This window comes from Oryctolagus cuniculus, chromosome 21, assembly GCF_964237555.1.
Source record: "Oryctolagus cuniculus chromosome 21, mOryCun1.1, whole genome shotgun sequence".
In the NCBI taxonomy this organism is placed as follows: domain Eukaryota; kingdom Metazoa; phylum Chordata; class Mammalia; order Lagomorpha; family Leporidae; genus Oryctolagus; species Oryctolagus cuniculus.
This window is the reverse complement of record NC_091452.1, coordinates 29,517,938-29,544,265: the sequence shown is the minus strand read 5'-3', so window position 1 is coordinate 29,544,265 and position 26,328 is coordinate 29,517,938. Positions and strand designations below refer to the sequence as shown.

At 50.2% G+C, this 26,328-nt stretch overlaps 2 protein-coding genes across 4 annotated transcripts in view; one reads left to right on the top strand and one right to left on the bottom strand.

Annotated features, from left to right (window-relative positions):
• PI4KA (phosphatidylinositol 4-kinase alpha) overlaps window positions 1–26,328 on the top strand; it is a 144,196-nt gene that overhangs the window by 68,791 nt on the left and 49,077 nt on the right. For all 3 annotated transcript variants that reach the window (XM_051826728.2, XM_051826727.2, XM_051826729.2), the window contains exons 20-23: window positions 19,711–19,819; window positions 21,478–21,614; window positions 21,699–21,832; window positions 24,863–24,945. In XM_051826728.2, coding sequence (XP_051682688.2) covers window positions 19,711–19,819; window positions 21,478–21,614; window positions 21,699–21,832; window positions 24,863–24,945 — 463 coding nt within the window. The remainder of the gene's footprint in view (window positions 1–19,710; window positions 19,820–21,477; window positions 21,615–21,698; window positions 21,833–24,862; window positions 24,946–26,328) is intronic.
• Window positions 1,779–14,539, bottom strand: SERPIND1 (serpin family D member 1). The gene is given in 5 exon segments (NM_001082329.1): window positions 1,779–2,612; window positions 3,277–3,421; window positions 6,241–6,514; window positions 8,852–9,693; window positions 14,472–14,539. Coding segments are annotated over 4 exon segments (1,443 nt in total). The 5' UTR covers window positions 9,684–9,693; window positions 14,472–14,539; the 3' UTR covers window positions 1,779–2,420.

The following is a 26,328-nucleotide window of genomic DNA, read 5'->3' as shown; positions in this document are numbered from 1 at the left end:
AGGGCAGGTCGCATAGTCTGTGAGCCTCCTTCCTGCTTTGGTTTGGTGATCTTTGTCCTGTGCCTTAGTTAATAATGCTTCTTCAGAAGCAGCATTGATTCAGTCGTTTCTGTTGTTACCTAACGCACTGGTTAAGCATTTTGAGCTATCTAGTCACTCTGCTGCAGGGAAGTGGTGCTTTGATTAAGAAGTGCCTCTTGCTTGAAGAGCACCCAGCACGTCCCTGACTGCACGTTTACCTTTGTCACTGGTGGCCTTTGTGGCCTTGCACAGGTTACTTATTCTCTCGGTGCCTGTAAAATGGGGTTTGCAAGTTAACATTTTCCTGGTCATACACCCTTTTTGAAAGCCATGTACTCCCTTTCCTTATCACCACTGTGCAGGTGAGAACCCTGCAGCGGGAACTTGGCAGTGAGTCCCACAGCTGCTTAATGTCAGAGCCAGGATTCAGACCCAGGCAGCCTGGCTTGGAGTCTGTGCTCTGCTGCCTGAAAAGTGGGTGGTCTGGAGGGGGTAGGAGGGGGTCCTCAGGGATTCTGAGTGGCTGAATGTGAACCAAAGCACAGGGAGTGGGGCGGGGGAGAATGCTGTCAACCTGTGCGAGGGCACAGGGGAGCCTGGACTGGCTGTAGCAGAGGTCAGGCAGGGGGTTGGCAGTGAGACCATTGGCTTTCTGGGGAGCGGACAGACTTGGTAAAGGACTTCAAAACAGAGGGCTTTTGGAGACAACTATGTTTAGTTAAGGGAGGAGCAAAACAAAGCAGCAGCAAGAGGAGAGATACAGGACAAGGGCCCTGAAGAACAGTGCTGAGGCAGATTGGATTAAAAGTCGAAAGAATGGATCAGCAGCACTGTCAGGTTTCACTGAGAGGCTACAAGCGTGTGACGGGGGGACCTGGCCTCAACCCTGTGCTGTCCCTTCTCAGTCAAGTCCCGGGGCAGCCCTGGGCACAGGAAGTTAGGACAGGAACAGGTAAAAAGGGTTAAGTGGGGCTCCAGGACCCACTTGCCTGATTTTGGATCCCTTCCGTGAACTTTAATTGTCTTCAGCTGAAAAAGAGTTGCTAACAGCATGACCCTGCCCACCCCCAAGGTTGGTTTGAGAACTCAGTGAGATGACCCACAGACACAGCCATGCGAGCAGTGCCTACGCCTGTGTTGCAGCAGCAAATGCTCCATGCTCCCCTTTTCTCTATCCTGTTACTGGTATTGGTCTTGTTGTTTAGAAACCTTCTGTGACAAAACTGTGAGCATGACCCTGGAGTCAGGCCAACCCGCCCTTGAACCCAGCCCTGCCACACACTACAGCAGCTCTCAGAACCCTGTCAGCCCTGTCTTGCTCTCCTGCAAAGTGGGGAAGATGAGGCCTCTCCTGCTAGGCTCTAGGGGCTATAGACAGATAACCCGCTGGCTGTTGGCTTTCCCCCTTGCGGAAAGCATGCTGCTCCTGCGTCCTGAACAGCTTCTGCGGGCTCCCTTCCGATTGTCTTAGCCAGGTGTGAAGGATGCAGAAACATGTTCTTCATGTGCCGCCTGTTTCACCAACCAGACCTACAGGATCGTATCCCAGGGATGAAAACCAAAGCACTTGCCCCACGTAGACTCTGGGAACCTTGGGTTTGTGTAACACTTGGGCTGGTCCTGAGAACATGCCCTGGGTAGTGCACCATCACATGTGGCCCTCGAGTCACTTTCTGTGTTCGTCACTCTCAGGACGTCAGCTCTTTGGGGTGTGGCCCTTGTTCTTTGAGTTTCAAAAGACAGAATTTGTGCCAAAGTCACATGAAAAGTGGCTACATTTATCTTTAGGGTGGAAGACATGGCCACATGCTGCACTGTCCTCTGGGTCTCAGCGAGGCACCAGCAGGAGGGACAGATGACTTCACGTGGATTTGGAAAGTTGGGCCTTGAGAGAATTAAACCGTACCGTTAGCCCAGGGCACTCCACGCCTGTCTGTCTCAAGGTTGCTTCTCCCTTGGGAACATCACAGATGGTGAACACTTTGTCACACTCCTCATTTCTGTGCTCAGAAAGGGGCCCTAGTTGAGAAAGGCTTTGAGTGACGGAAGTAGATATACCCTGCAGGCTGCCTGGGAAGGAGGTGCCCAGGGCGTACTGTGCAGGTGTGCTTGGAGGAAGGGGGCAGGAAGGTGGTCTGGCTCTTGGTGAGACCCTTGGGGGAGCAGCTGCATGCTGCAGTGACCTGTCTTCTGTGGATTCTCGGCGTGATTTACTCTGTAGGATTGATTCCCACCTGCTTCTCAGTCCTTAGCAAATTTCTCCTCTTGTTTGGCCTTGGGTTCAGATTGGAGGCATAGACCACGGAAGTCATGGTGCCAAAAATCTGTGTCCTCGTTGTTGGAATAGAAACAGAACCACAGCACATCCCCAAAACACATCAGATGCCCAGAGCTCCACCCTAAGACCTGACAGGGTTGGCCACTCTCCCCATGAAGAGCAGGCAGCTGGTGCGGTGCTCGTAGACCAGGAACAGAAAGGGGCGATCCACTGTGAAGCGGACTTGGGTGGACAGTGGCATGAACCCCACCGTGGTCACAGCTGCAGCTTGGGTGCCCTCTTCGTTCACCGTGATGGTGCCTTGGTGCTTGAACTGTTCGAATTGGAAGGGAACATGTCAGGTTCCATAGGTTGACACAAGAAGGGCAGAGAATCTAGTGTCCCATCTCATTCAGGAAGGGGTCTGAAGACCACGTGAGCCGTGAAGATCACAGCCGGTCACAGTTAGCCTGATAACATCCGTCATTACATATCGAGTGCAGTAATTGTGCTTAGAGGCTGTGCCATGTAGCAAATCCCTTTAAAGTCTAGAACCACATTCTCTCCTGGCCCTGCCCACAGTCTGTGAGGCTTGGGGCACCAACACAGGTGCCCCTGCCTGCCCCCGCCCCCTGCAGCAACCGAGAGGAGTGCAAGAGCCTGGATCTGTTGCACCGTTGAGACTGGTAGCTATTTCACAGACTGAAGCACACGCCTCCCCTTCTGGTGTCAGGAGTGGAGCTCACTCTAAGGCTGTTCCCTGTGGCAGCACTGCCGGCTGAGTGCCTGGCAACTGCAGTGCCCCCACCCTGATCCCCCACCCCGCACCCCCCATGGCAGCTGCAGAACTGAGTGCTCTACGTGTCACAGCCAAGCCAGGAGAGCCACCCCAGGACCCCCCAACATGGAGAGTCAGACAGCTGGTGCTAGCTGGAGCACAGTGGAAGTGGGGGCATCCCGAGAGTGGCCCCGGGGACAGGAGAGAAGGGAGTGGTTACCAGGTCCATGGTGATCCCTTGGTCTGAAATTCCTGACATGTTGCCGTTTCTGTCAAACAGCTCCGTGACCCCCATTGACTTCAGGGCCTCCACCAGGTTGTAGTTCTTCTCCAGCTTGAATTTAGGAAGGAGCACCTCTCGGGTTCTAGACAGAGCAGAAGGGCCTCGTTTGATTGAACTACAAGTTACAAGAGAATTATGCTTTCCCTTTAAATGTCCACAGCCTACTCCCCAGGTTGCTCTTACCACAGAGATGACACAACATTTGTTAAAATTTATATGCTAAGGACAGGTGTTGTGCTACAGCAGATTAAGACACTGCATGCTATATCAGAGTACCTGGGATCGAGTCCCACCTCCAGTTCTTTTTTTTTTTTTTTTAAGATTTATTACTATTATTATTTTTGAAAGATTTAGAAAGAAAGAGAGCACTCCCATGTGCTGGTTCACTCCCTAAATGGGCCCAACAGCCAGGACTGGGCCAGGTCAAAGCCAGGAGCTTCTTCCAGGTCTCCCATGTGGGTGCAGGGGCTCAAGGACTTGGGCCATCTGCTGCTGCTTTCTCAGGTGCATTAGCAGGGAACTTGTTTGGAGGCAGAGCAGCCGAGACTTAAACTGGTGCCCATATGGGATACCAGCACTGCAGACAGTAGCTTAACCCGCTGTACCACAGTGCCAGCCCCCACCTCCACTTCTAATCTAGTTAACACACTTCAGAGGCATCAGGCTCAAGTACTTGGCTCCCTGCCTCCCGTATGGAAGACACAGATTGAGTTCTGCCTCCTGGCTTTGGCCTGGCCCAGCCCCAGCTGTGTGTGAAGAGTGAGCCAGCAGATGGAAGGTCTCTTCCTCTTTCTCTCTGTTGCTGTACTTTTCAAATAAAAGTAAATAAACTTTGAAAAGTGTGTATATGCTAGAGACCGGCGCCGTGGCTCACTTGGTTAACCTCCACTTTGCAGCACCGGCATCCCATATAGGTGCCGGATTCTGGTCCTGGTTGCTTCTCTTCCAGTCCAGCTCTCTGCTGTGGCCCAGGAGGGCAGTGGAGGATGACCCAAGTGCTTGGGCCCCTGTGCCTGCATGGGAGACCAGGAAGAAGCACATGGCTCCTGGCTTCAGATCAGCACAGCCCTGGCCATAGTGGCCATTTGGGGAGTGAACCAAAGGAAGGAAGACCTTTCTCTCTCTCTCTCTCTCTCTCTCTCTCTCTCTCTCTCTCTCTTTCTCTCTCTCTCTCTCTCTTTTTCTGCCTATAACTCTACCTGTCCAAAAAAAAAAAAAAAGTATGTCTAAGTATGTATATGCTGGTCCTGTGAAGTGAGCGTTTTGGAAAGACTAGCCTTCCACACTCACTGGATCTGCATCCCCATCCCACCAGAATTCCAGTCACAGCCAGCCTTCCAGCCCCACACTGTAATTGTAGTTACCAGCAGCCCTCCAGGCCTACAGATCTGCATCCTCAGATTCAACAAGTTGGAGCTCAGATATAGTCACAGGAAAAAATTACATCTGTACTTGTCATTATTCCCCCCACCCCCCAAAAAATACAGTGTAGAAACTATTTACATAACGAGTGTTTTAGATACTGTAAGTAATCTAGAGATATTTTAGTGTTAAGGGCCTTGAGCATCCATGCACTGTGGTATCCCACAGGGAGTCCTGGAACCAGCCCAACCATCATGGATACCAAGGGACCCTTGGAACTTAAAACTGGGGCTTGTTTACTGTTGTGTGGCCATTTCCTTGATGCTGTGTGGTTCATTTGCTGTCTTTAAAGTCAGCAGCATGTTTGAGAAGGTATATAAAACGGTCCTCTTGTTTGGTTCCCTAACTTCAGACACTTATTTTACTGATCAGAGTTGAGTTTTCTGGTCATATGTATGTATACCTGACAGGGCTAAAATCCTCAGTGCTTGCTAAGCCCCAGTCCAGCCTGTTGTTCTCTGTTATGGGAGCCTTAGCAAACTAATATGTGGGATCTTTACAAAATTCATGGAAAATGCATGTTATGAAAAAATTACACATGGGTTTCAACTTTTTTGCACCAAAATAAACTTATCTTTGAATTTCATCTTCCATGAACTTTTTGAAGTACCCCTAGATTTCAGACTTGCAGTTTTAACTCTGGAGCAGGCTGGCGCTGCGGCTCACTAGGCTAATCCTCCGCCTTGCGGCGCCGGCACACCGGGTTCTAGGCCCGGTCGGGGCACCGAATTCTGTCCTGGTTGCCCCTCTTCCAGGCCAGCTCTCTGCTATGGCCCGGAGTGCAGTGGAGGATGGCCCAAGTGCTTGGGCCCTGCACCTGCATGGGAGACCAGGATAAGTACCTGGCTCCTGGCTTTGGGCCACGGCAGCCATTGGAGGGTGAACCAACGGCAAAGGAAGACCTTTCTCTCTGTTTCTCTCTCTCACTGTCCACTCTGCCTGTCAAAACAACAACAACAACAACAACAAACTCTGGAACAATAAATAACAGGAGGAAATTGTAAATGATGCATCCTCAGAGGGCTGAGAGGACTTTGGAGTTTCCTAATGAGGGAAGGGGCAGTTAATCTTTGTTGGACACCACCTGGGTTCCAGATGCTGGGAGGAATATTCCAAGTCCCTTGTTTTATCTATTTCTCCTAGTGACCCTGGAAAGTAATGCAATTATCCCCATTTTAGAGTTGATGAATCTGGGGCCCAGAGCCACACAGCAAGTGCATAGCAGAGGTGGGATTATTACTGAGCTAACTCTAAGTCACCTGCCTTAACTTCTGAAATGGCCCCGTGGAGAGCAGGTGACAGCTTCTCGGGTACCCTGATCGCATCACCAAGCAACAGATGATGAACAGACAGCCCTTGTGGCAGGTTTTGGGTAGGTAGTCATACTTCTCCCTTTTCTCAAGATGCCCACAATCCCAGGACTCCTGGACACCCCCAGCCTTTGGGAGATGGAGAGAACTAGCTCGTGTCCTGACGTACCTGTTTGTCATGCTTTTTTGCCATCTCTCCACCACCTGGGGTGTCAGCTGTGCTTCCAAGGTCTTCATCCCCGACAGCTTATGTGGGACCACAATTAGCATGCTGATGCCCCCTACGTACTCCAGCTGGAGGACATCACAGTCCAGCTCCTGGTCATTTGCTGCGAGGAAGTTACCCTTGGTCTGCATCATAGAAACCTTGACCACCTCCCTTTCATTCAGCCGGAAGTTGTGGTTGTGTGTCATTTCCACGGGGAACTTATTCACCCAGGTTCCTGTAATGCCAATAGGAATGGGTCTGTTATTAGAATGTTCGAGAGCAGTGGCCCTCACCCTTGAGCTGCATCCAGAGTCCTTGAAGGGCTTTGCAGCACCCATCCCAGGATCTTTGATTCCCTAGATCTGGTTTGATCCGAGAATTTGCATTTCTTTTCTTTTTTTTTTTTTTTTTTTTTACAGGCAGAGTGGACAGGGAGAGAGAGAGAGAGACAGAGAGAAAGGTCTTCCTTTGCCATTGGTTCACCCTCCAATGGCTGCCGCGGCTGGCCTGAAGCCAGGAGCCAGGTGCCTCTCCTGGTCTCCCATGCGGGTGCAGGGCCCAAGCACTTGGGCCATCCTCTACTGCCTTCCCGGGCCACAGCAGAGAGCTGGCCTGGAAGAGGGGCAACCGGGACAGAATCCGGCGCCCCGACCGGGCCTAGAACCTGGTGTGCCGGCACTGCTAGGCGGAGGATTAGCCTACTGAGCCGCGGCGCCGGCCGAGAATTCGCATTTCTAACGAGTGAGGTTAAATAGACTGAAGTGGATTCTGAGTGAGATTCTGAACCTGACCCTGATGAGTTGGGTGGCTTCTGCCTGGGCTTCCGCTTCATCTGTAAGGTGAGTGTCTTGGAGCTGCTCTGTGGGGTGATTTCCTTCCCACACTCTGATTTCGGCAGTCCCCGGCGCGATATGCGCATGAGGTGGTGCTGCCTACAGGGTCTTCACCGTAGGTTTGGGTGCGGCACAGTGTATCCAGGGATGAGTCCAAAGACGCTCTGAGGTGTTTGAAACTAGTAATGCTGGGTAACCAGCAGTTGAGTACTTGACATGCCAGGCTCCTCTTCTCTAGGCGCCTCTCCTATACTAGGGCTTCACAAAAAGGTCATGGAAAATGCATAGCATGAAAAATATGTAAGGATATTTAAAAATTTGGGGACTAAAGAAAACTTTACCATTTCATTCTACTTTTTCCATGAACTTTCTGAAACACCCTTGAATCGTGTCTTTTCCGCTCCAGCAAACCTATGAGGTGTGTGCTTTTCGTTATTATCCCTGTTTTATAGATGAAGAGACAGGCACAAATAACTGAAGTGACCTATCCAAGGTTTCCCGCTGGTGGGTTGAGCAGTCAGGATGAGAAATGGGAGGTGTCTTAGGAGGAGGTTACACAGCAGACAGCTCCTGCCTGTCCGTGGTTGTGCTCAGCACTACTGACATTTGGGCAGACAGTTCTCTGTGGTGGGAGATTGTCCTAGGCACCGTCAGGTGCTGAGCAGCACCACTGGTCTCCACTCTAGCCAGCAGCAGTGCTTCCTCCCTTCACCCCAGGTTTCCAGTGTTTGCCAGGGCCCCATTGGGAATCACCGTGCTTTCCAGCTCAAGTTCAAGTTCAGTTCAAATTTCAGGTTCAAGTCCCGGCTGCTCTACTTCTGATCCAGCTTCCTGCTAATGCGCCTGGGAGAGCAGTAAAGATGGCTCAGATGCTTGGGCCCCTGCCACCCACGTGGGAGACTGGGAAGCAGCTCCTGGTTTCTAGTTTTGGACCAGTTCAGCTCCAGCAAGGTGTGTTTGGTGACAAAGGGGAGATGGACCATGTGTCACTGCTCTTGGTTCTGATGCCAAAGCATCCTTGTGTGTGCTCCTAAGAGAGTGTGTGTGGGACTTAGAGAGTGAAGTAGAAGTTTTTTCTGAACACGTCCCAGTAGGGCATCTGAAAGATGAGGTCTGGATCCATGCCCATTTTTCCCTAAAATTCCAGATGGGGTGGGGTGGGGAGGAGATCCTGTTTGTTGGGGGGTAAAGCCCTCTCTGAACAGTCTCTGGCGCCTGGCCCATCAGTGCAGCAGTGTCCTGAAAAGGAGCAGCAGCTGTTAGTGTCAGCTCATCAAGCTGAGCCCTTGACGTGTTTCTTCAGCTTTTTGTCTGTATTGCTGAGTGTTGATAATTGGGAAAGAAAATGGAAGGAAAAAAAAACAAAACTCAGATCGAGGTTGGCCAAATGCTAAAAAGTTTTTTGCATTATTCTGGTTGACTGAATCACTAGAGGTGACCTGTCTGGATTCAACCTTGGCTTTGCTCCTTACTACCAAGGGTGCCCTTGGAGCACCCTTTTCTCCCTCTGCGCTTTGGTGGCTCTGTCAAAGTGGGGACACTGGTACCAGTGATGATTTCACAAGGTTGTGCTGGAAATCCAGTGACTGAAGCAAAGAGTTAGGACTCAATATGCTTCATCCCTTAACAGTATCCCCCGTCCCTGTGTCTCAGCTGACCTGCTGTCTGCATTGTGTCTCCCCACTCACTGGGAAGAGTACATTGTGAGCCTGCTTGGCGAGCTGTGAAGCTGTTCTTACCTTTGAAGTAGATGCAGTTCAGAATCATCATCTGAGTAGCAGGGTCTACGTTCTCCAACGCTTCTTTAATGAGGCCCTTGGTGACCTTTAGGATGTGGTTGTTGGCTTTTGATATAAAAGCAGGGTCCGAGAAGTCAGCCGCCTGGGCCTCAGCAAAGTAATACTCTCTTACTTTAGCCTTGAAGTCCTCCCGGATGGGAAACTGCTTCTGGACGTAGAGGTCATTGACTGACCGCAGTGTGTACCCAAAGTTCCTCCTGAAGAGGCGATGCGTCAGCTTCCGGAAGAGGTTATGAATGGTCAGGATCTCATACTTGCTGCTGGCGTTAACAAAATCTCTAAAATGCAAAATGGAGTGCACCTGTTCATGGGTCTCCCCCTTCAGACCCAAGGAGATCATCCCCATGGCAGTAGAAATGCCCACAGGCGCTATAAAGATGTTATCAAAAGCGTTGGCCTGGTCCTTCAGTGCTCGGTAAAGGCTGAAAGCAAACTTTGCATTGAGGATGTTAAGACGCTGGATCCTGCTCTTGCCTTGGAAGAGCTGCAGGATGTTCCCGGCGCTGGCTTCCGAGTCGGTCGGGGAAACAGCGTCGATGATGTCTATGTAGTCGTCATCTTCACTGAGTAACTTCTCCAGGTCCAGGTAGTCGTCGTCCTCCTCCCCCTCTGGAATCCAGTCATTGGTGACTGTGTTTTCCTTGTGGAACTCGATCGGCAGCAGGGGCATGGTCAGGTTCTTGTTATTCAGCTGATCCGTGAGACCGTTGCTCCCACCACACACAGACATTATGGTGAGAGAAACGAGAAGCAGGTGGGGTCGATGTTGCATTTTTGCAGAGCTGAAACCAAGAGTGAAAACAGAGGACACAGTGAGAGGTGGCCAGACGGACCCCCATGTCGCTGCAGCACTCAGTTGCCAGGTTTGCTGCAGCTCTGGCTGAAAGAGATGTCTGGGCACAGCACCAACTCAAAACGATTTTAGGATTAGGGACTTTAAAATGATCTGATGGAGATAAACATGCATAATATTTTGTGTGGGCTTCATAAACCTCCCCAAATGATCCGTGGACCCTTACTTACATCAGAATCCCCTCTTTAAAGGTTTGCAAGGGGCCAGTGCTATGGCATAGCAGATAAAGCTGCCACCTGCAGTGCCAGCATCCCATATGGGCGCCGGTTTGAGTCCTGGCTGCTCCACTTCCGATCCAGCTCTCTCTTACAGCCTGGGAAAGCAGTGGAAGATGGCCCCTGCACCCACATGGGAGACCCAGAAGAAGCTCCTGGCTCTGGATCAGCTCAGCTCCAACCATTGCTACCATCTTGGGAGTGAACCAGCGAATGGAGGATCTCTCTCTCTCTCTCTCTCTGCACCTTTGCCTCTCTGTGGCTCTGCCTTTGAAATAAATAAATAAATCTTTAAAAAAATAAAATAAAGGTTTGCAAAACTACCCTTCTAGAATCCTGAGAGCTCAGAGGTTTCAGAGGGAGTTTCTTTATTTGAAAGGCAGTTACAGAGATAGAGGGAGATATAGAGAAAGATCTTCCGTCTGCTGCTGGTTCACTCCCTAGATGGCCACAACAGCCAGGGACTGGGCCAGGCTGGAGCCAGGAGCCAGGAGCTTCATCTATGTATCACACATGGTGTAGGGGGCCCAAGGACTTGGGTCATCTTCTCCTGCTTTTCCCAGGCACATTAGCAGGGAGCTGGATTGTCAGTAGAGCTGGGACATGAACTAATGCTCAAATGGGATGCCTGCATCACCCATTATGCCACAATGCTGGCCCTGGGCCTTGAGCCCTGGGGTTTGTTTTTCATGTATGCACCAACCATTGTCTTCCATCTCCAGATGCTTAGTTGACACTAGAGTCGCAGAGATCCCAACTAAAGGGCCACTGAGCTACTGTACATATTGACACGTACAGTAAAGCAAGGGCTCCCAGAATCACAGCACTAGGACCTGTGAGTGCTCTGCCTTGCATAGCAGGCGTGGGGAGGACAGACAGCAGGGAAGCTTCACTAGGGCTTGAGGCTTGAGACAGAGATCGGCCTCAGCACTTAATTTCCAGTGGCCGGACTCGTCCCTACCTGCACTCCTGCAAACTACTCTACCTTTGGAGCAGGGATGTTGAAAAGTGTGCATTGGCCGGTGTCGCGGCTCACTAGGCTAATCCTCCGCCTGCGGCGCCGGCACCCCGGGTTCTAGTCCCGGTCGGGGCACCAGATTCTATCCCGGTTGCTCCTCTTTCAGTCCAGCTCTCTGCTGTGGCCCAGGAGTGCAGTGGAGGATGGCCCAGGTCTTTGGGCCCTGCACCCCATGGGAGACCAGGAGGAGGTATCTGACTCCTGGCTTCGGATCAGCGCAGCGCACCGGCCGTAGCGGCCACTTGGGGGGTGAACCAATGGAAAAAGGAAGACCTTTCTCTCTGTCTCTCTCTCTCTCACTGTCTAACTCTGCCTCTCAAAAAGAAAAAAAAAAAGAAAGAAAAGAAAAGTGTGCATGGGCCAGGATTTCTTTTTTTTTTTAACTTTTATTTAATGAATATAAATTTCCAAAGTACGGCTTATGGATTACAATGGCTTCCCCCCCCATAAAGTCCCTCCCACCCGCAACCCTCCCCTTTCCCACTCCCTCTCCCCTTCCATTCACATCAAGATTCATTTTTGATTAGGATTTCTAAAAACAGGATATCCTCAAGATACTTGAAATTTATGCAGTCATTTGGGGTTATTTAATTTCCATAAGAGTTGGAACTTGTCTCTAATGCTAAGCCCCTCCTCGAGGCCTGGTGAGATGTGGCTGGTGGCCTGTCACTCACTGCCAACTCCAGAGGCTATGAGGTTATCTGAAGACACTTCAAAAGTTCATGAAAAATTAAATGAAAAGTTAAATTTATTTTGGTGCAAAAACTTTGTAATTCATGCATATGAGGGTACTTTTAAAAGTTGATGGAAATGAATACTTTGAAAAAAAAAATTATGCATGAATTTCAGTTTTTTGAAACCAAAGTTGATCTTTCCGTTTCATTTTTGTTGACCCTTTTGAAGTACCTTCCTGACTTCTGCTGGTGTGCTTTTTTGTATCTTTAGCCAGTTGGCTCCCAAAGGTGTCAGGGGAGGGTAAATATGTTCTCTTTCACTGCTTCTCATCTACCCCGTCTTTGCAAGGTGGATGTCAGAAAACTCTCACTGAGGGCCCGAGGGGCATTCTCTTTATTTAGATAAACAAGATATGTAACACATAGACCTTGTGGCTAGCCTGTCCTTACTCATCCCCTGTCTTGTTCCAAAGAGGATTTGACCTGGCTTGTCAAATCCAGGTTGGCCACCACATGCCTTTGTCTTTTTCTTACTTCTGTACCCTAGTAAATGAGGTGTTATTTGACACACCCATGATTTGGCCAGGACAGTGGCTCTAGGTATTTATCATGCTGAGCCAGGGGCAGACGTTCAGCCTAGCGGTTAAGATGTAGGTTAAGATGACAGTGGCTCTCCAGTACTTGGGCTCCTGCCACCCATGGGAGAAATGCAGATGGAGTTACTAGTGGCTTTGGCCTGGCCCAGTCCTGGCTGTTGTAGACATCTGGGGAGTAAACCAGAGAATGGAACATCTCTGTCTCCCTCTCTCTTGCTGTCTCTCAGCCTCTCAAATAAATAATTTTTAAGATATATATACTGCTGGCCCTGGATCCCAACTTCTGTACATGATCCTAACTTCTGATCATCCTAAGAAGCACTGTGTTTTGTTAAGTTTACTGTATATCTACGGCCATTTCCTGTTAGGTAGATATTTGAGGGCCAAATGTCTGCTACCAGTGTAGACCCAATACGAGTTCCTGGCTCCTGTTGGGCAGATATTTGAAGATGGGGCTAACTGTACAGATACCCGACTTGGTTTTGTGGGTGCTGAGAATGGCAACAGCTGTTAATGGTGCCTCTGCTGGATGCCAGACATTGTACGAGGCCCTTTGTGTAACTTCACGTCATCTGCCCTGCAATTTACATCAGGAGACCGAGCCTTTGTCACTGTCACTAACAAGTGGCAGCGGCTAAATCTGGTCCTGTTGGTTCGGTCCCCCAAATCCTGTATGCCAAGAGCTCCAGGATGTTCCCAGCTGCCCAGGCTGGGGGAATAACATGCAGCCTGGTTTCCCTGTTGGCATTTTCTGTCCTCTGGCCTTCCCCCATAGTACTGTTCAAATAATCAACTCAAGCATTGTTTGCCTCACCACTGGGAAACTTGTGAGTTGCACATTTTGGAAAGGGAAGGTCACATAGTTTCTGACTTTGAAAATGTCTACTGTCTTTCCCAGCCTTCCCCTTCTCAGCACCCTGCTCGTGCTCCAGGGCCACACTTACAGTCTGCATGCAAGGGACAGTGTCTGATGTGTTTGGCTGTGAATAGAACCTGGCCCAGTGTCCAGGCAGAATCAGGCATGGGTATCAGCAACAATGCACTTGTGACAAATAAGAAGAGGAGAAGGTTAACAACTTAGTAGAAGTCTGCTTGTTTGATTGCACTTAATAGTGTATAGTGTCTCCTCTGATTCAAAAAATAAGGTTAAAGAAAAAAAAAACCAGCTTGAATAAATAAGTGTTCAGGAACGGATCTGAGGCCAGATGGGGAGGCAGGGTGGAGACATTCATGTTTTTATCGTGGTTCCCAGGGCATACGTTTAGAAGTTTCTTACACTCTCTTCCTACATATTGTGGACAAATGCCAGACACTGTTCATTATTCCTTCACAGAGGAACGAAAACGTATCTCTGAAATGAAGACTCTGGAAGGTAAATCTTCCTTGTTGCTATTTAGTAGAACAGCCATTATGTGAGGCATTCAAAAGCATCACTAGGTTGTATTTAAACCCGGATTACTGTGTTGACAAGAAGCAGTACATTTTGGAGGTTAACCATTCCAGAGTTTGTTTCTCTGAGAACCTCACATGGCGCTTTCACGCTGGCTGGAAGGAGTGAGATTTGGACATTCCACTGTCGTGTATCAGGGCAGAGCACACTCCTCTAGCCCCCCCCACCCCCACCCCCACCCCCAGCTTAGTCTTCAAGCCCAGAGCAGGCGGAACGGGAGAGAAGTAGCTTCCTGGAGCTTGGAAAAGTCTGTATTTTGAGATAATTTCAAACTTCAAGAAAAACTGAAAGCAATAGTGTAATAGAACGGCCGCCGGATTCAGCAGATTTTTAAATTTCCTGTAGACGTTTGCTCACTTGTGTGTGTGTGTACACAGGCACACACGTACACATTTTTTGTTCTCTGAACCACTGAGAGGTCTCCTGTGCCACGTCTCTCTAATGTGAGCTCCTCAGGGAGAGTGGCTGAGAACAAGGCCCTTCCCTTCTCAGAAGCACATGGCAGGTACCCGTTTGACAGCACAGGTGCAGCGCCTTCACCTAGTTCAGTTCCTACTCGAACCTTGTCAGCGTCCTAACAATATAGCTAACAGAATCTGCCAGGCTGCGAGATAGAAACATTTTCCCCACTTCTAAGCATAGAAAGCTTCTGGACTCATGGTCCAATAGAGAAGCAAATCAGTTGCCCATGTTTGTGTACCCCAAATAAGAACTTAGGAATATTATTGACGAAAATGTTAAAAACCGAACTTACCTCTGTGCTTCAGAGAAGTAGCGTTTCAGAGACAAAATCCGCTAAGATCACCAGCAGGCTTTCAGTGTGAACTTTGATTGCTGGGCTGTTGGGTGTTTTCCAAAGTAAATATGTCCCAATTCAAACACCACGCAAGTAGCTTTGTCAGCACAAACCCCCTCACCAGTGTCTCTGATTGCTGTTGAGTGGAGACTCCCCCCAGTTTGTATGTAGCTGATGTCTTGAAGTTTGGCTGTGCACAGGCAGCGTCACTGCAAGGAGCAGCCCCCACCGGGGCACCCCATCACCGAGGTGCTGCAACGGGGTAGCTTACTGCTCCCTGGAAAGTAGAAGCTGTGCCTGCCCTGCAACTACGTCTTACCCCTCTGGGATGATCGCAGCATCTGACCTTGCCCTGGTCTCCCGAGCTCATGTCTCTGGTCTGACTACTAGGCAGCTGTCAGCACCCTCCCGTGAGCTTGTGCCTCAGTGAGAAACGGAGCCAGGAAAGCGAGATGAGGTTAGTGACTTCACCGACAGCGAGGCCGTGCGTAGACCTTTCCTCAGTCGGGGATCACTGTGGTTGCCGGAATCTGCAGCCCCACTCTGCTGTGCTCTAGGACCGAGAGATTCCTGAGCAGTCCCTCCCACACTCAAGTCCACCTAGGCATTCGCAAGGATCTGTGAGCCATGATACATTTCTTTAATTTGTGTTTTTAATTCTATGATCTAAAAAGTTGTGAGAACATTCCGGATTGTCTGGAAGACCAGCTCATCCCAGAGCACTGCTCCCTGAGATTGGGCCCTGAGAGCATTGTATTGGCGCCCAGAGCCCTTCCACGTGGTGGGAGTGTACGTGGCTCAGCATGAGAAATGCTGGCATGTAAAGGGCCATTGTGTGCAGGACACAGAAAGTGTGGCTGGGTTGGAGTCTGGCGTAGTGCTCTATGGCTTTTGCAGAGCTGTGTTCTCAGAGCCTCCATCTGTCCAACTCAGTGCTGAGTCTCCAGCGTGGCCACATCATGCGGCTCCGAGAGGCTGTCCCCTGTGTCTGGACTGCTGCTCAGCCTGCTGGGTTCTGCTCCTACTTGCTCCCTTGCTCTCTGTCCTGTTCTCACACGTTCTAACCCAGCCTTGGCAGAGCTTTGGCCTGTGGCTGCTGCGCTCTCACTGTTCCCTCTCCATTCAGTGAACCTTAGCAGCTACCCTGGTAAAGTCACAGCTCCCACCTCCCACTCTCTGCACCCTCCCCTGGAAAACGAGGCTGGGGCAGGTGTTTGGCCCAGCAGTGAAGACATTGGCTAAGATGTCCGCTCCCACATCAAGGGCCTCGGTTTAACTCCTGGCTGTGGATCCCATCCCCAGCTTTCTGCTAATGTACTCCTTGGAAGGCTGTGCTTACCTGGGGGTCCTGCCACCCATGTGGGAGGCCCAGATAGCTCCTGACTCCTGGTCTAGCTCGCGTTATTGCAGGCATGTGGGAGTGAACCAGTGCCTAGAGGCTTTGTCTGTCTCTTTCTCTGCCTCTCACATAGATAATTGTCTTAATGAAAATAAGGGCTCAGCATCGTGGCACAGCTGGTTAAGCTGCCTCTTACAGCACTGGCGTCCCATATCGGAGCACAGTTCCAGGCCTGAGTGCTCTGCTTTCAATCCAGCTCCTGCCATCACGCCTGGGAAAACCACAGAAGATCGTTCAAGTGCTTGGGCCCCTGCCACGCATGTGGGAGACCCAGATGGACCCCCGGCTCCTAGCCTTGCCCTGGCCTACACCTGGCTGCTAACGGACATGTGGGGAGTGAACCGGTGGACGGAAGATCTCTGTTTCTCTCTGTCACTCCGCCTTTCAAAGAAATAATACATTTTTAGAAAATAAAATGAGAGCGATAAGTCCCCCTGCCACATGAAATGGCTGTGAGCATGAACAAAGTCATGAATGCGTCAAAAGCAGAGTAGCGCCGGATGCCCCGCATGCTGAGCACGTCATTTTCACAGGGAACTTCCTTTCTACTCCACATACTTCCATACTGGAATTTCTTGTCTGTGAGTATGTATTAGTTTTGTTCTTTAAACTAGTAGCCCCTGGCATCCCCTGATGTCGCACACCCACTGTTTGGTTGCACACCCACTCCTGAAAAAGCTGGATTTTGGTCTCTTTCTTGACATTTTGGTTTCTCTGTCTGCTCCCCTTTGAAAGGAAACAGTGGGGACCTCCTGTCACACACCCTCCATCATTTTTATTCCAATGTAAAGCTTTTACCTCATGGTTTGATTTTTTTTCCCACCTTTTGAATATGAAATTTAGAAAATAAGCGAGTTGGAAAATTGAATAATCAACATGCAGCTGCCTAAGTCAAGCAGTTACTATTTTGTCAAATCTGCTTGGTGACATATTTGGGGGGACTGTTTCCTGGGGTGCTTGCAGGGGAGAAGACAGGACAGCACGTCAGCTGTGGCCACTGGCACCTGTTCTCTTAAACAGAAGGGTACCTGCCCTGCTGCTCCAGGGAAGAGCACAGCCCTCGTGTGTGTCAGGGATCCAGTCCAAGTCAGATTGCTCTGTAACTTCCAAAAATGTCATACAGCTTTTTTCATTTTTTCCTTTAAATCCAAGATCCAGTCAGAGTTCATGTGTCGGCCATTAGGCCTCTTGAGATTCCTTGATCTAAGTCTGGTCTTTCCCCTGACCTTTTTTTTTTTTTCCCCTTCAGTTTTCTTATAGTCTCTGTCTTTCCTTTAGGGGCCAGGCCAGACTCTTCTAGAACATGCCAGCTTCTTTCTGTCTCTAGAAGTACAGGAATATTTCCTTGCACAGGGTCCTAACCAGCCATAGTTCTATCAGGTCTCTATCTCAGGACATAGCAAAAGCACCTCTGAAACTTTTTCTGATGTGACACTAGTTTTTCTGGGGGTGAGTGCAGCCTCAGCAGTGATGATGGCCAACCGACCAGGAGCCTAAGAGAAGGGAGAACTGCAGGGCCACTGGACAGCCAGATCCTTGGAGGGAACTAAGATATTCACAGGGTTAGCAGTAGGAACCCAAACAATGGTGGAGTTGAGTCACTTTGTCTTACCTGTGTCAAAAACACAGTGGGCTTCCCAGATACCTGGAGCCTCTGTTTCCATGAGTGAAGCCTTCTAGAAACCTGACTTTCTCCATAACCCCATAGGCAAGTTCTCTAAGATACCAGAACCTCTTAGGCTCATACGCCTTGAATTCTGCAGTCTGGGAAACCCCGTCTCTCCCAGACCATCATTTGGAGCCTCATCCCAGGCAGGCTGTCCTTTTTGTGGCCAATGTCCTGTGCAGCTCTGGGCTTCCTGCGCTGTGGTACTTCTATCCACTGCTGCCCTCTCCCACAGCCCATCTCTTGCCTTCCCAGAGTTCACCCTGCACCCCCAGGTTTTGGTCCCCTCTCTGCAAGGACATAGTGCCCTGTTACCCTTAAACAAAGACCACACCCTCTCCTCCACAGGCTGCTGAGCCCTGAACAGCACCTGGGTCTTTTCTTTGCTTGTAGAGGCACACAGTCACGGCAGAACTTTAGAAAATATAAAGTTAAAGATAAAAGTAGGCGATCCAGAAATAATCAACTAATAATACATAGCTATTTTCCCCCATCTTTGTTCTATGCATATCTATTCTGACCATATTTTTTTTAAATCTACATCATATTTATACATCTGGCTTTTTTTTTTTTTTTGACAGGCAGAGTTAGACAGTGAGAGAGAGAGAGAGAGAGAAAGGTCTTCCTTTTCCATTGGTTCACCGCACAATGGCCACTGCGGCCAGCGCACTGTGGCCGGCGCACTGTGGCCAGCACACCGCGTTAATCCGAAGCCAGGAGCCAGGTGCTTCCTCCCGGTCTCCCATGCGGGTGCAGGGCCCAAGGACCTGGGCCATCCTCCATTGCACTCCCGGGCCACAGCAGAGTGCTGGACTGGAAGAGGAACAACCGGGACAGAATCTGGCGCCTAGATCCCGGTGTGCCGGCGCCGCAGGCAGAGGATTAGCCTATTGAGCCACGGCGCCAGCCTACATCTGGCATTTTTTTCACCTGAAATATTGTGGATTCTACCTGTATACTAGATAGTCTTGGAAAAGATGATTGTTAATATACTGTAACTTACTTAAATTCCCCCTTTGGGTAGGCATTTAGTGTTTTTCCATTTGTTTCAGTGTTAAAAACAAATACTACAACATTTTTGTGCCCAAATCAATGAATATTTTTGGATAGATTCCTATAGATGAGATTTTGGGTGAAACAGGTTGGGGGACATTTACAATTTTTGATGAATATTGCAAAATTGCTTTCAGGAAGGCATGCGCCCATTCGTAGTTCTACAGCTAAGTGTGAATGTGCCCTCCACGAGCATTGTCATTGGTTCCACCTCTGCATCCCTGGCCAGGCCTGGCCCATACTGTGCTTGGATCACAAAACCCCTCCCTGCAGGCAGATGGTCGCTGTACAGAGGCTCGACCTCTGCTGGGGGTTCTGTGAGGACTGACCTGCCCAGCTGGGTGTGGTGCACAGATTTCGCCATTGTATGTAACTCTCCTGGGCTCGCCTCACGGCAGGATACCAAGGGGAGCAGAGCTGTGAAGCTTCAGCACGTCACACCTGCTGCCAAGCAGCTCCGCCTCTACCTGTTTTACATGTCAGGGACTCTGCCTAAGATACTTTTGGAAGAAGTTATACCCCTAAAAAATCAAGATTTGAAAACCACTTCTCAGCCCACAAGGTTTCTCACGGTCGATCTCTGGGCTGCCCTGATCGCTCCTCTCCCTCTGAGTACCAGCCCCTGTCCATTGCCTTTTCCCAAGTGCTTCCTGCCCTCTTCAGCCCTGGCTTCACACTTGATGCCCCTCATCAGGGACTTACCTCATTCGCCTGTCAGTTTGAAACCCATGGCACCTTCTCCAAGAAGTCTGCCCTGTGCTGTGATTGTGTGCGTACCTGCCTCCACACTGGATAGAAAGCCCTTGGAGTGCAGGAATGCAGCTCTTTACCTCCCTTGCACAGTGCTGGGTGCACGGTAGGAACTCAGTGCATGGCTGAATGGATGAACAAACAAACCATTGATTGGCAGTATTATCGATAAGCATCTGTCGCTGCTCAGTGTGCCTTTTCCTACCCATTCTGACTGCGCGAGTCCCCGGGAATAGTCTTGGAGCACGAGTCTGGGTTAATCTACACCTACAGGTGTTAAGGTATGTAAGCAAATAACCTGCTTTCTTGCTTTCCCCTCTGTGCCTCAGCTTACTCGACGATTGCCGCCCATCAAGGAAGCCAAACCTCGGTTACAGAAGCTCTTCCGGGACTTCTGGCTCTACTCCGTCCTGATGGGGTTTGCTGTAGAAGGGTCAGGTAGGGGACGATCCCTCTCCAGTGGAAACAGAGGTAGGCAGGTCTTCCTCGTCATGACCATGAACAGTGAGTGAGACCAAATGCAGCTGCAAACATACTTCCCCGATGGAGCTTAGGGGACTGAGAATACCACATGAGGAAGGGAAAAGCCGCCCAAGGTAGGAAGTTTTACATTTTTAAAAATGTATTTGAGGGGCCCGGCACTGTGGCGTAGCAGGTAAAGCCGCCGCCTGCAGTGCTGGTATCCCATCTGGGTGCCAGTTCGAGTCCTGGCTGCTCCACTTCCCATCCAGCTCTCTGCTGTGGCCTGGGAAAGCAGCAGAAGATGGCCCAAGTCCTTGGGCCCCTGCACCCATTTGGGAGACCCAGAAGTTGTTCCTGGCTCCTGGCTTCAGATTAGCACAGCTCCGGATGTTGTGGCCAATTGGGGAGTGACCCAGTGGATGGAAGACCTCTCTCTCTCTCTCTCTCTCTCTCTCTCTCTCTCTCTCTCTCTCTGTGTGTGTGTAACTCTGAATTTCAAATAAATCTTAAAAAAAAAAAAAAAAGATTTGAGGGCTAGTATTGGGACATGGTAAGTTAAACTGCTGCTTGCTATGCAGGTATCCCATATCAGAGCAACAGTTCAAGTCTGATTACTCCTCTTCCAATCCAGATGGCCCAAGTGGTTGGGCCCCTGATACCCAGGGAGGAAACCAGGATGGAGTTCCTGGCTTAGCTTGACCAAGACCTGGCTGTTGCAGCTATTTGAGGAGTGAACCAGCAGATGGAAGACACCTGTCTCTCTCTCTTTCTCTCCCTCTCTCTTCATTGCTCTGGTTTTTGAATAAGTAAATAAATCTTTAATTAAAAATAAGTAAATAGCTGTCAGTACTGTGGTGCAGTGGGTTATGCCACAACCCACAGGGCTGGTGTCCCATATGGGCTCCAGTTCAAGTTCCAGCTACTCCATTTCCAATCCAGCTCTCTGCAAATGTGCCTGAGAAGGCAGTGGAGGATGGCCCAAGTCCTTGGGCCCCTGCACCCACGTGGGAGACCTGAATGAGTTTCCTGGCTCCTGGCTCCTGGCTTTGGCCTGGCCTGGCTCTGGTTGTTGGAGCCATTTGGGGAGTGAATCAGCAGATAGAAGATCGATATCTCTCTCTCTCCCTCTCTCCCTCTCTCCCTCTCTCCCTCTCTCCCTCTCTCCCTCTCTCCCTCTCTCCCTCTCCCTCCTTCTCCTTCTCTCTCTAACTGTGTCTCTAGAACAAATAAAAGCTTTTAAACAAGTAAATAAAGAGACAGCAAGAGATTTCTTCCTCTGGTTCACTCCCCAATTGTCCACAATGGCCAGGGACTAGGCTAGGACCAGAGCTGGGAGCCAGGAACTCAATCCAGGCCTCCCATGTCGGTGATGGGGACTCGATTACCTGAGCCTTCATCTGCTGCTCCTGAGTGCACATTGGCAGAAGCTGGAGCTGAGAATGAACCAGGCACTCCAGCGTGGGACGGTGCATCCTAACTGCTGGGCTAGATGCTTTCTCCCAGCCGCATTCCTGTGCCCTGTTTTGGGATAATTGCCTCAACAGAGCCACACCTCTAGAAACAGTCAGCATGTACGCCAGCGCAGTGCTGCCCAGCCATGGCAACTGTCTCCGTTTGCATTCGCTCTCTCACAGGACTCTGGCCAGAAGAGTGGTACGAGGGCGTCTGTGAGATAGCCACCAAGTCCCCCCTGCTCACCTTCCCCAGCAAGGAGCCGCTGCGGTCTGTGCTGCAGTACAACTCAGCCATGAAGAACGACACGGTCACCCCCGTACGGCTTCTCCTCTTGTCTGCGCGGTGCCGCCGTCGTGTGGAACGCTCTGGCGGCTCTGTTCATCGTCCCGTCTCCCCGCAGGCTGAGCTGAGCGAGCTCCGCAGCACCATCATCAACCTGCTGGACCCCGCTCCTGAAGTGTCCGCCCTCATCAGCAAGCTGGACTTCGCCATGTCCACCTATCTCCTGTCTGTGTACCGGCTGGAGTACATGAGGTACGCAAGCCCGTACCCCCATGCCCATCCACCATGGAGCAGGTGTTCCTCTCTGACGTCCTTCTAGCCGTGGCACTTGTTTCTACTACCCTTCCACACAAGTGCAAAGCACCCCTTCTTCCTGAGTGCCAAACACCATGTTGACAACACATCCCGGTGTCTAAACTTCACCAGCCCCTCTCTCACAGGCAGGAGACTGCTGAGCAGTCACAGCCACAAACTCAGTCCCCGATCCCTGATCGGACAAGGGCCCTGCTGAGGAGCCAGCTCTCACTGAGCTGGTCCATAGTTGGGTACATCAGCAGGTGCGATGTGGGAGACTGGCATCCTCACAGTCCTGCAGGTGGCCTAACGCTTAGGGTGCACCTGTGAGCGCGGCCATCCTAACAAGTCTGATTGCCGCCACAGTAACATCGGGAGCTAGCGTGGACTTAGTGCTCAGGCTGCACCAGGCATTGTGCTGAGTTACCCGTGTTGATGCACTCGTCCTCCAGCAGTCCTGTGAGGTGGGCACTGTTACATACTCCTACAGACGAGGAGATGGAGATACTAAGCCGTTAATTGCTCAAGGGTTAATCCCTGATGTGGATTGAAACCCAGGCAGTCAGTCTCCTAAGCACTGTGCCCTGCAGCCTGTCCCAAGTGAAGACTGGAGAAAGCAGCCGAGGTGCCCAGAGCCCAGCTGCCTGGAGTTGGCCAGCATGGGTCCTGCAGACCCACTGTGGGAGGGCCTGAGGCACCCTAGGACCGTGCCCAAATATGATAGCTTAACAAAGCGATGCTGTCTGTCATCTGTGATGGTCACATTACACCTAGCTTGTTTGTCACAGGAAGGCTGCAATAAACCAAATGATAATTTCTTTTCCAAGTGATTTGAGAAAGAACAGTGTAAGTTCTTAAAAGGAGACAATTTTGGAAAACATTTTTTTTAACCCTTCTTTGGTGCCATGAAACACTCTGGTAAGAAGTAGCTTACTTGAATGTAAAAAAGATATAGGTGTTTTGGTTGAGTGGGAGTGCAGGCCTCTTCCCCCCCCCCACCCCAATCCCCTTTGCTCCTCTCAGCAGCCAGAGGGCAGAGCATAATTCGAAAACTAATTACTCATTCTCCCCAGAGCCCCACAGAATCTAGGGAATTTTGACTTTCTTTTCTATTTTCATTATACAATTTTTTTCTAAATTCTCAGCTGTAAAAGTCATTTGGGAACATTGCACAAAACCTTCCATTATTAGTACAAGGGAAAAGAAGTCACTGACCTCACCACCATCCCCTGTAGCATATTAATGTAGCCCCTTATACTCTCTCTCTCTCTTTTTTTTTTTTTTTTTTTTGCTAAGAGTATGTTTTCAAAGAAAAGCCAGAACGAAAACAGAGCAAAGCCATGGTTTTAACCCTAGTGTGGATGGCTGAAGAGATGTCTCCAGACCCCCTCAAGCTCATGTGCTCCAAGGCAGGCCTGGCTCCAGCCTCCCCATGGGAGCCAGTGCCCCGAGTGCTGGTCTCAGGTTCTTAGGACAGATTCCGAGTTACTGGCAGACAAGGATACTAAGAGGCCAACCCACAGGCAGCTACATGATCCCTGCCCCAGCCTGGGCTGCCTGCCAGGTCCCTGAGAGCCGTGTCCTAGTCTGGAGAGACAACTCCAAAGCCTCGGGCAAGAACCTGGCTTAGCTTCCCCAGCCCCTGGTCATTAGGAGAGCTTTAAACCACCAAGTGGAAAACGTGGGAAGTCAAGTTAAGCCGTGTAAACATGAGCACTCGAGGAGGCGCGTGCTTCCTGCCACCTGGCCTACCCCAGTGAAGCTTAACTCTTTTTTTTTTTTTTTTTTTAAGATTTATTTATTTGAAAGTCAGAGTTACACAGAAAGAAGAGAGGGGGAGAGAGAGAGAGGGGGAGAGAGAAAGAGAGAGAGAGAGAGTGTGAGTGTCTTCCATCCGATGGTTCATTCCCCAATTGGCCACAACGGCTGGAGCTGTGCCAATCCAAAGCCAGGAGCCAGGAGCTTCTTCCAGGTCTCACATGCAGGTGCAGGAGCCCAAGGACTTGGGCCATCTTCTACTGGTTTCCCAGGCCATAGCAGAGAGGTGGATTGGAAGAGGAGCAGCTGGGACTTGAACCGGCATCCGTATGGGATGCCGGTGCCCCAGGCCAGGGCGTTAACCTGCTGTGCCACAGCACCGGTCTGAGGCTTAACTCTTGAAAAGCTGCATGGAGGTCAATGGTAGGGGAGCTGTGGTTGAACCAAAGTACACTCATTTCTTTCCTTTTCTCCCTCAGATTAAAGGTATTTTTTTCCTGTAAAAGTAATAATGTCAGGGGCCAGCGTTGTGGTGCAGTGGGTTTAAGCTATAGCTTGTCTCACCAGCATCCCATATCAGAGTGCTGGTTCAAGCCCCAGCTGCTCTACTTCTCTGATTCATCTGCTTCCTTTAGCACCTAGGAAGTCAGCACATGATGGCCTGAGTGCTTGTGGCCCTGCCACCCACATGGGAGCCCGGATGGAGTTTCTGGCTCCTGGCCCGGACTTGGCTTTTGCAGCCATTTGAGGATATAACCCTGAGGGTATATCCTTGTGGTAGGGTTGCTGGTTGAAAATAAGGGAATTTGGCCAGCGCCGTGGCTCACTAGGCTAATCCTCCGCCTGCGGCGCCAGCACACCAGGTTCTAGTCCTGGTTGGGGCAGCGGATTCTGTCCCAGCTGCTCCTCTTCCAGTCGAATCAGCATAGCGTGCCGGCCGCAACGCACCGGCCGTAGCGGCTACTTGGGGGGTAAACCAGCGGAAAAAGGAAGACCTTTCTGTCTCTCTCACTGTCCACTCTGCCTGTCAAAAAAAAAGGGGGGGGGGGGGATTTGTGATCAGTGGTGCATGTCACCGTGACCCTGCAGAGTGTTCACATGGGTGTGTGATCCTGTAAATTGATGGAGACCTGTGTTCCTGCAGCCCCACCAGTTCTGGGCAGTATCAGATATGTGACAGGGAGGGCCTGGGTTTTCCACAATTTAGTTTAAAACTGTTCTCCTTGTTAGGGTACTGCGTTCAACAGATCCTGACCGCTTCCAGGTAATGTTCTGCTACTTTGAGGATAAAGCTATTCAGAAAGACAAATCGGGTAAGCTTATTATTATGGTATTTGCATGATCAATTGCGCTTTCATGGGATGAAAAGGAATGCTGCTTCATGCTTTTTGTCTGCTTGGAAAAAATAGTTTAGGTGGTTATATACATTAGGCAGTTGTGTGCATTGAAAAGACCAGTAGGAAGCATATAAGCTTAAAAATGACCTTTTTCCAGCCCTGCCGCTGGTGTGAGGGGCCCATGCAGAAGCAGCCCACCACCCATGCTCGAGTGTGCACTAGCACCCAGACTTGGGCCCCAGTGCTGGCCTGCAGGGCCACTCACATTGTTGGACTTGGAGGACCTTGCTGTTGGCAGAGCACTCCATGCTTTGTATATGTCAGGAGCAGGCTGGGAGGACCAGGGGGACCAATTTAAAGGAACCCTTGGTGGACAGATTAGCTTAATGTGAACATAAGTAAGACATTCTTAATACTTTACTTATTTGAAAGAAATTTATCCTAGGAAGTATGAATTCATAATGGTACTCTAAAATAAGCAAAACTTAACAGAAAACAGAAGATGGTTGTAATTACGAAAGGATGAATGCAGGCATCCCCTAGTATCTTTGGAGGTCTGGTACCAGGACTCCGTTGATACCGAAAACCACCATGCTCATGCTCATGCTCTCTGCCTTATATAAAATGGCAAAGTGTTTGCATATGATCTGCATATATCCTGCCGTATTCTTTGATCATCTCCAGATTGCTTCTAATAACCTAATGTAGTACTATGTGAATAATTGTTATACCATATTATTAAAAGAATAATGACATGAAAGTCTACGCATGTTCAGTATAGGCATAATTTTTTTTCCCAGATATTTTCGGCCTACAGTTGGTTGCATCCAGGGATGCAGAATGGAGAGCTAATTACACACACATGATGTTTGTTTCTTCCATTAAGTCTTTGTGAAGTGGGAACATGTAGCTGTTTCTCTTTTTTATAAGCTGGGAAGAGGGAAGACACCAGGAAAGAGCCACACGGTCTAAATACAGTTCCAGCACCAGCACCAGGGGGACTGTGACCGTTGGCCTCAGTGACCAGGCAGAAAGGGTGTCCAGTGGGCATCCAGTTCCACAGAATAGCCAGTGACGGATGCTTGTGCACTGAAGCTTCCACGGAGAGCTGGCAGTGAGCTCAGCCCTCATTGTGAGCGTCTGCACACCCCAGTAGCCCTGCAGAGTAGGGAGAGAACCCATTCAGGGCCGCCGGGCGGCAGGCCAGGCCCTGTGCCGTTTCTGGGAACACGCCAGGATGTGGAACTCTGTATGAAACACAGTCCTAGCAGCAGCGTCATGCACAGAGGGCCTCGGCTGTCAGCGGTCCCGACCCAGAGGACAGAAAAGTGACGGGAACTCTGGGAAGGCACCAGACAC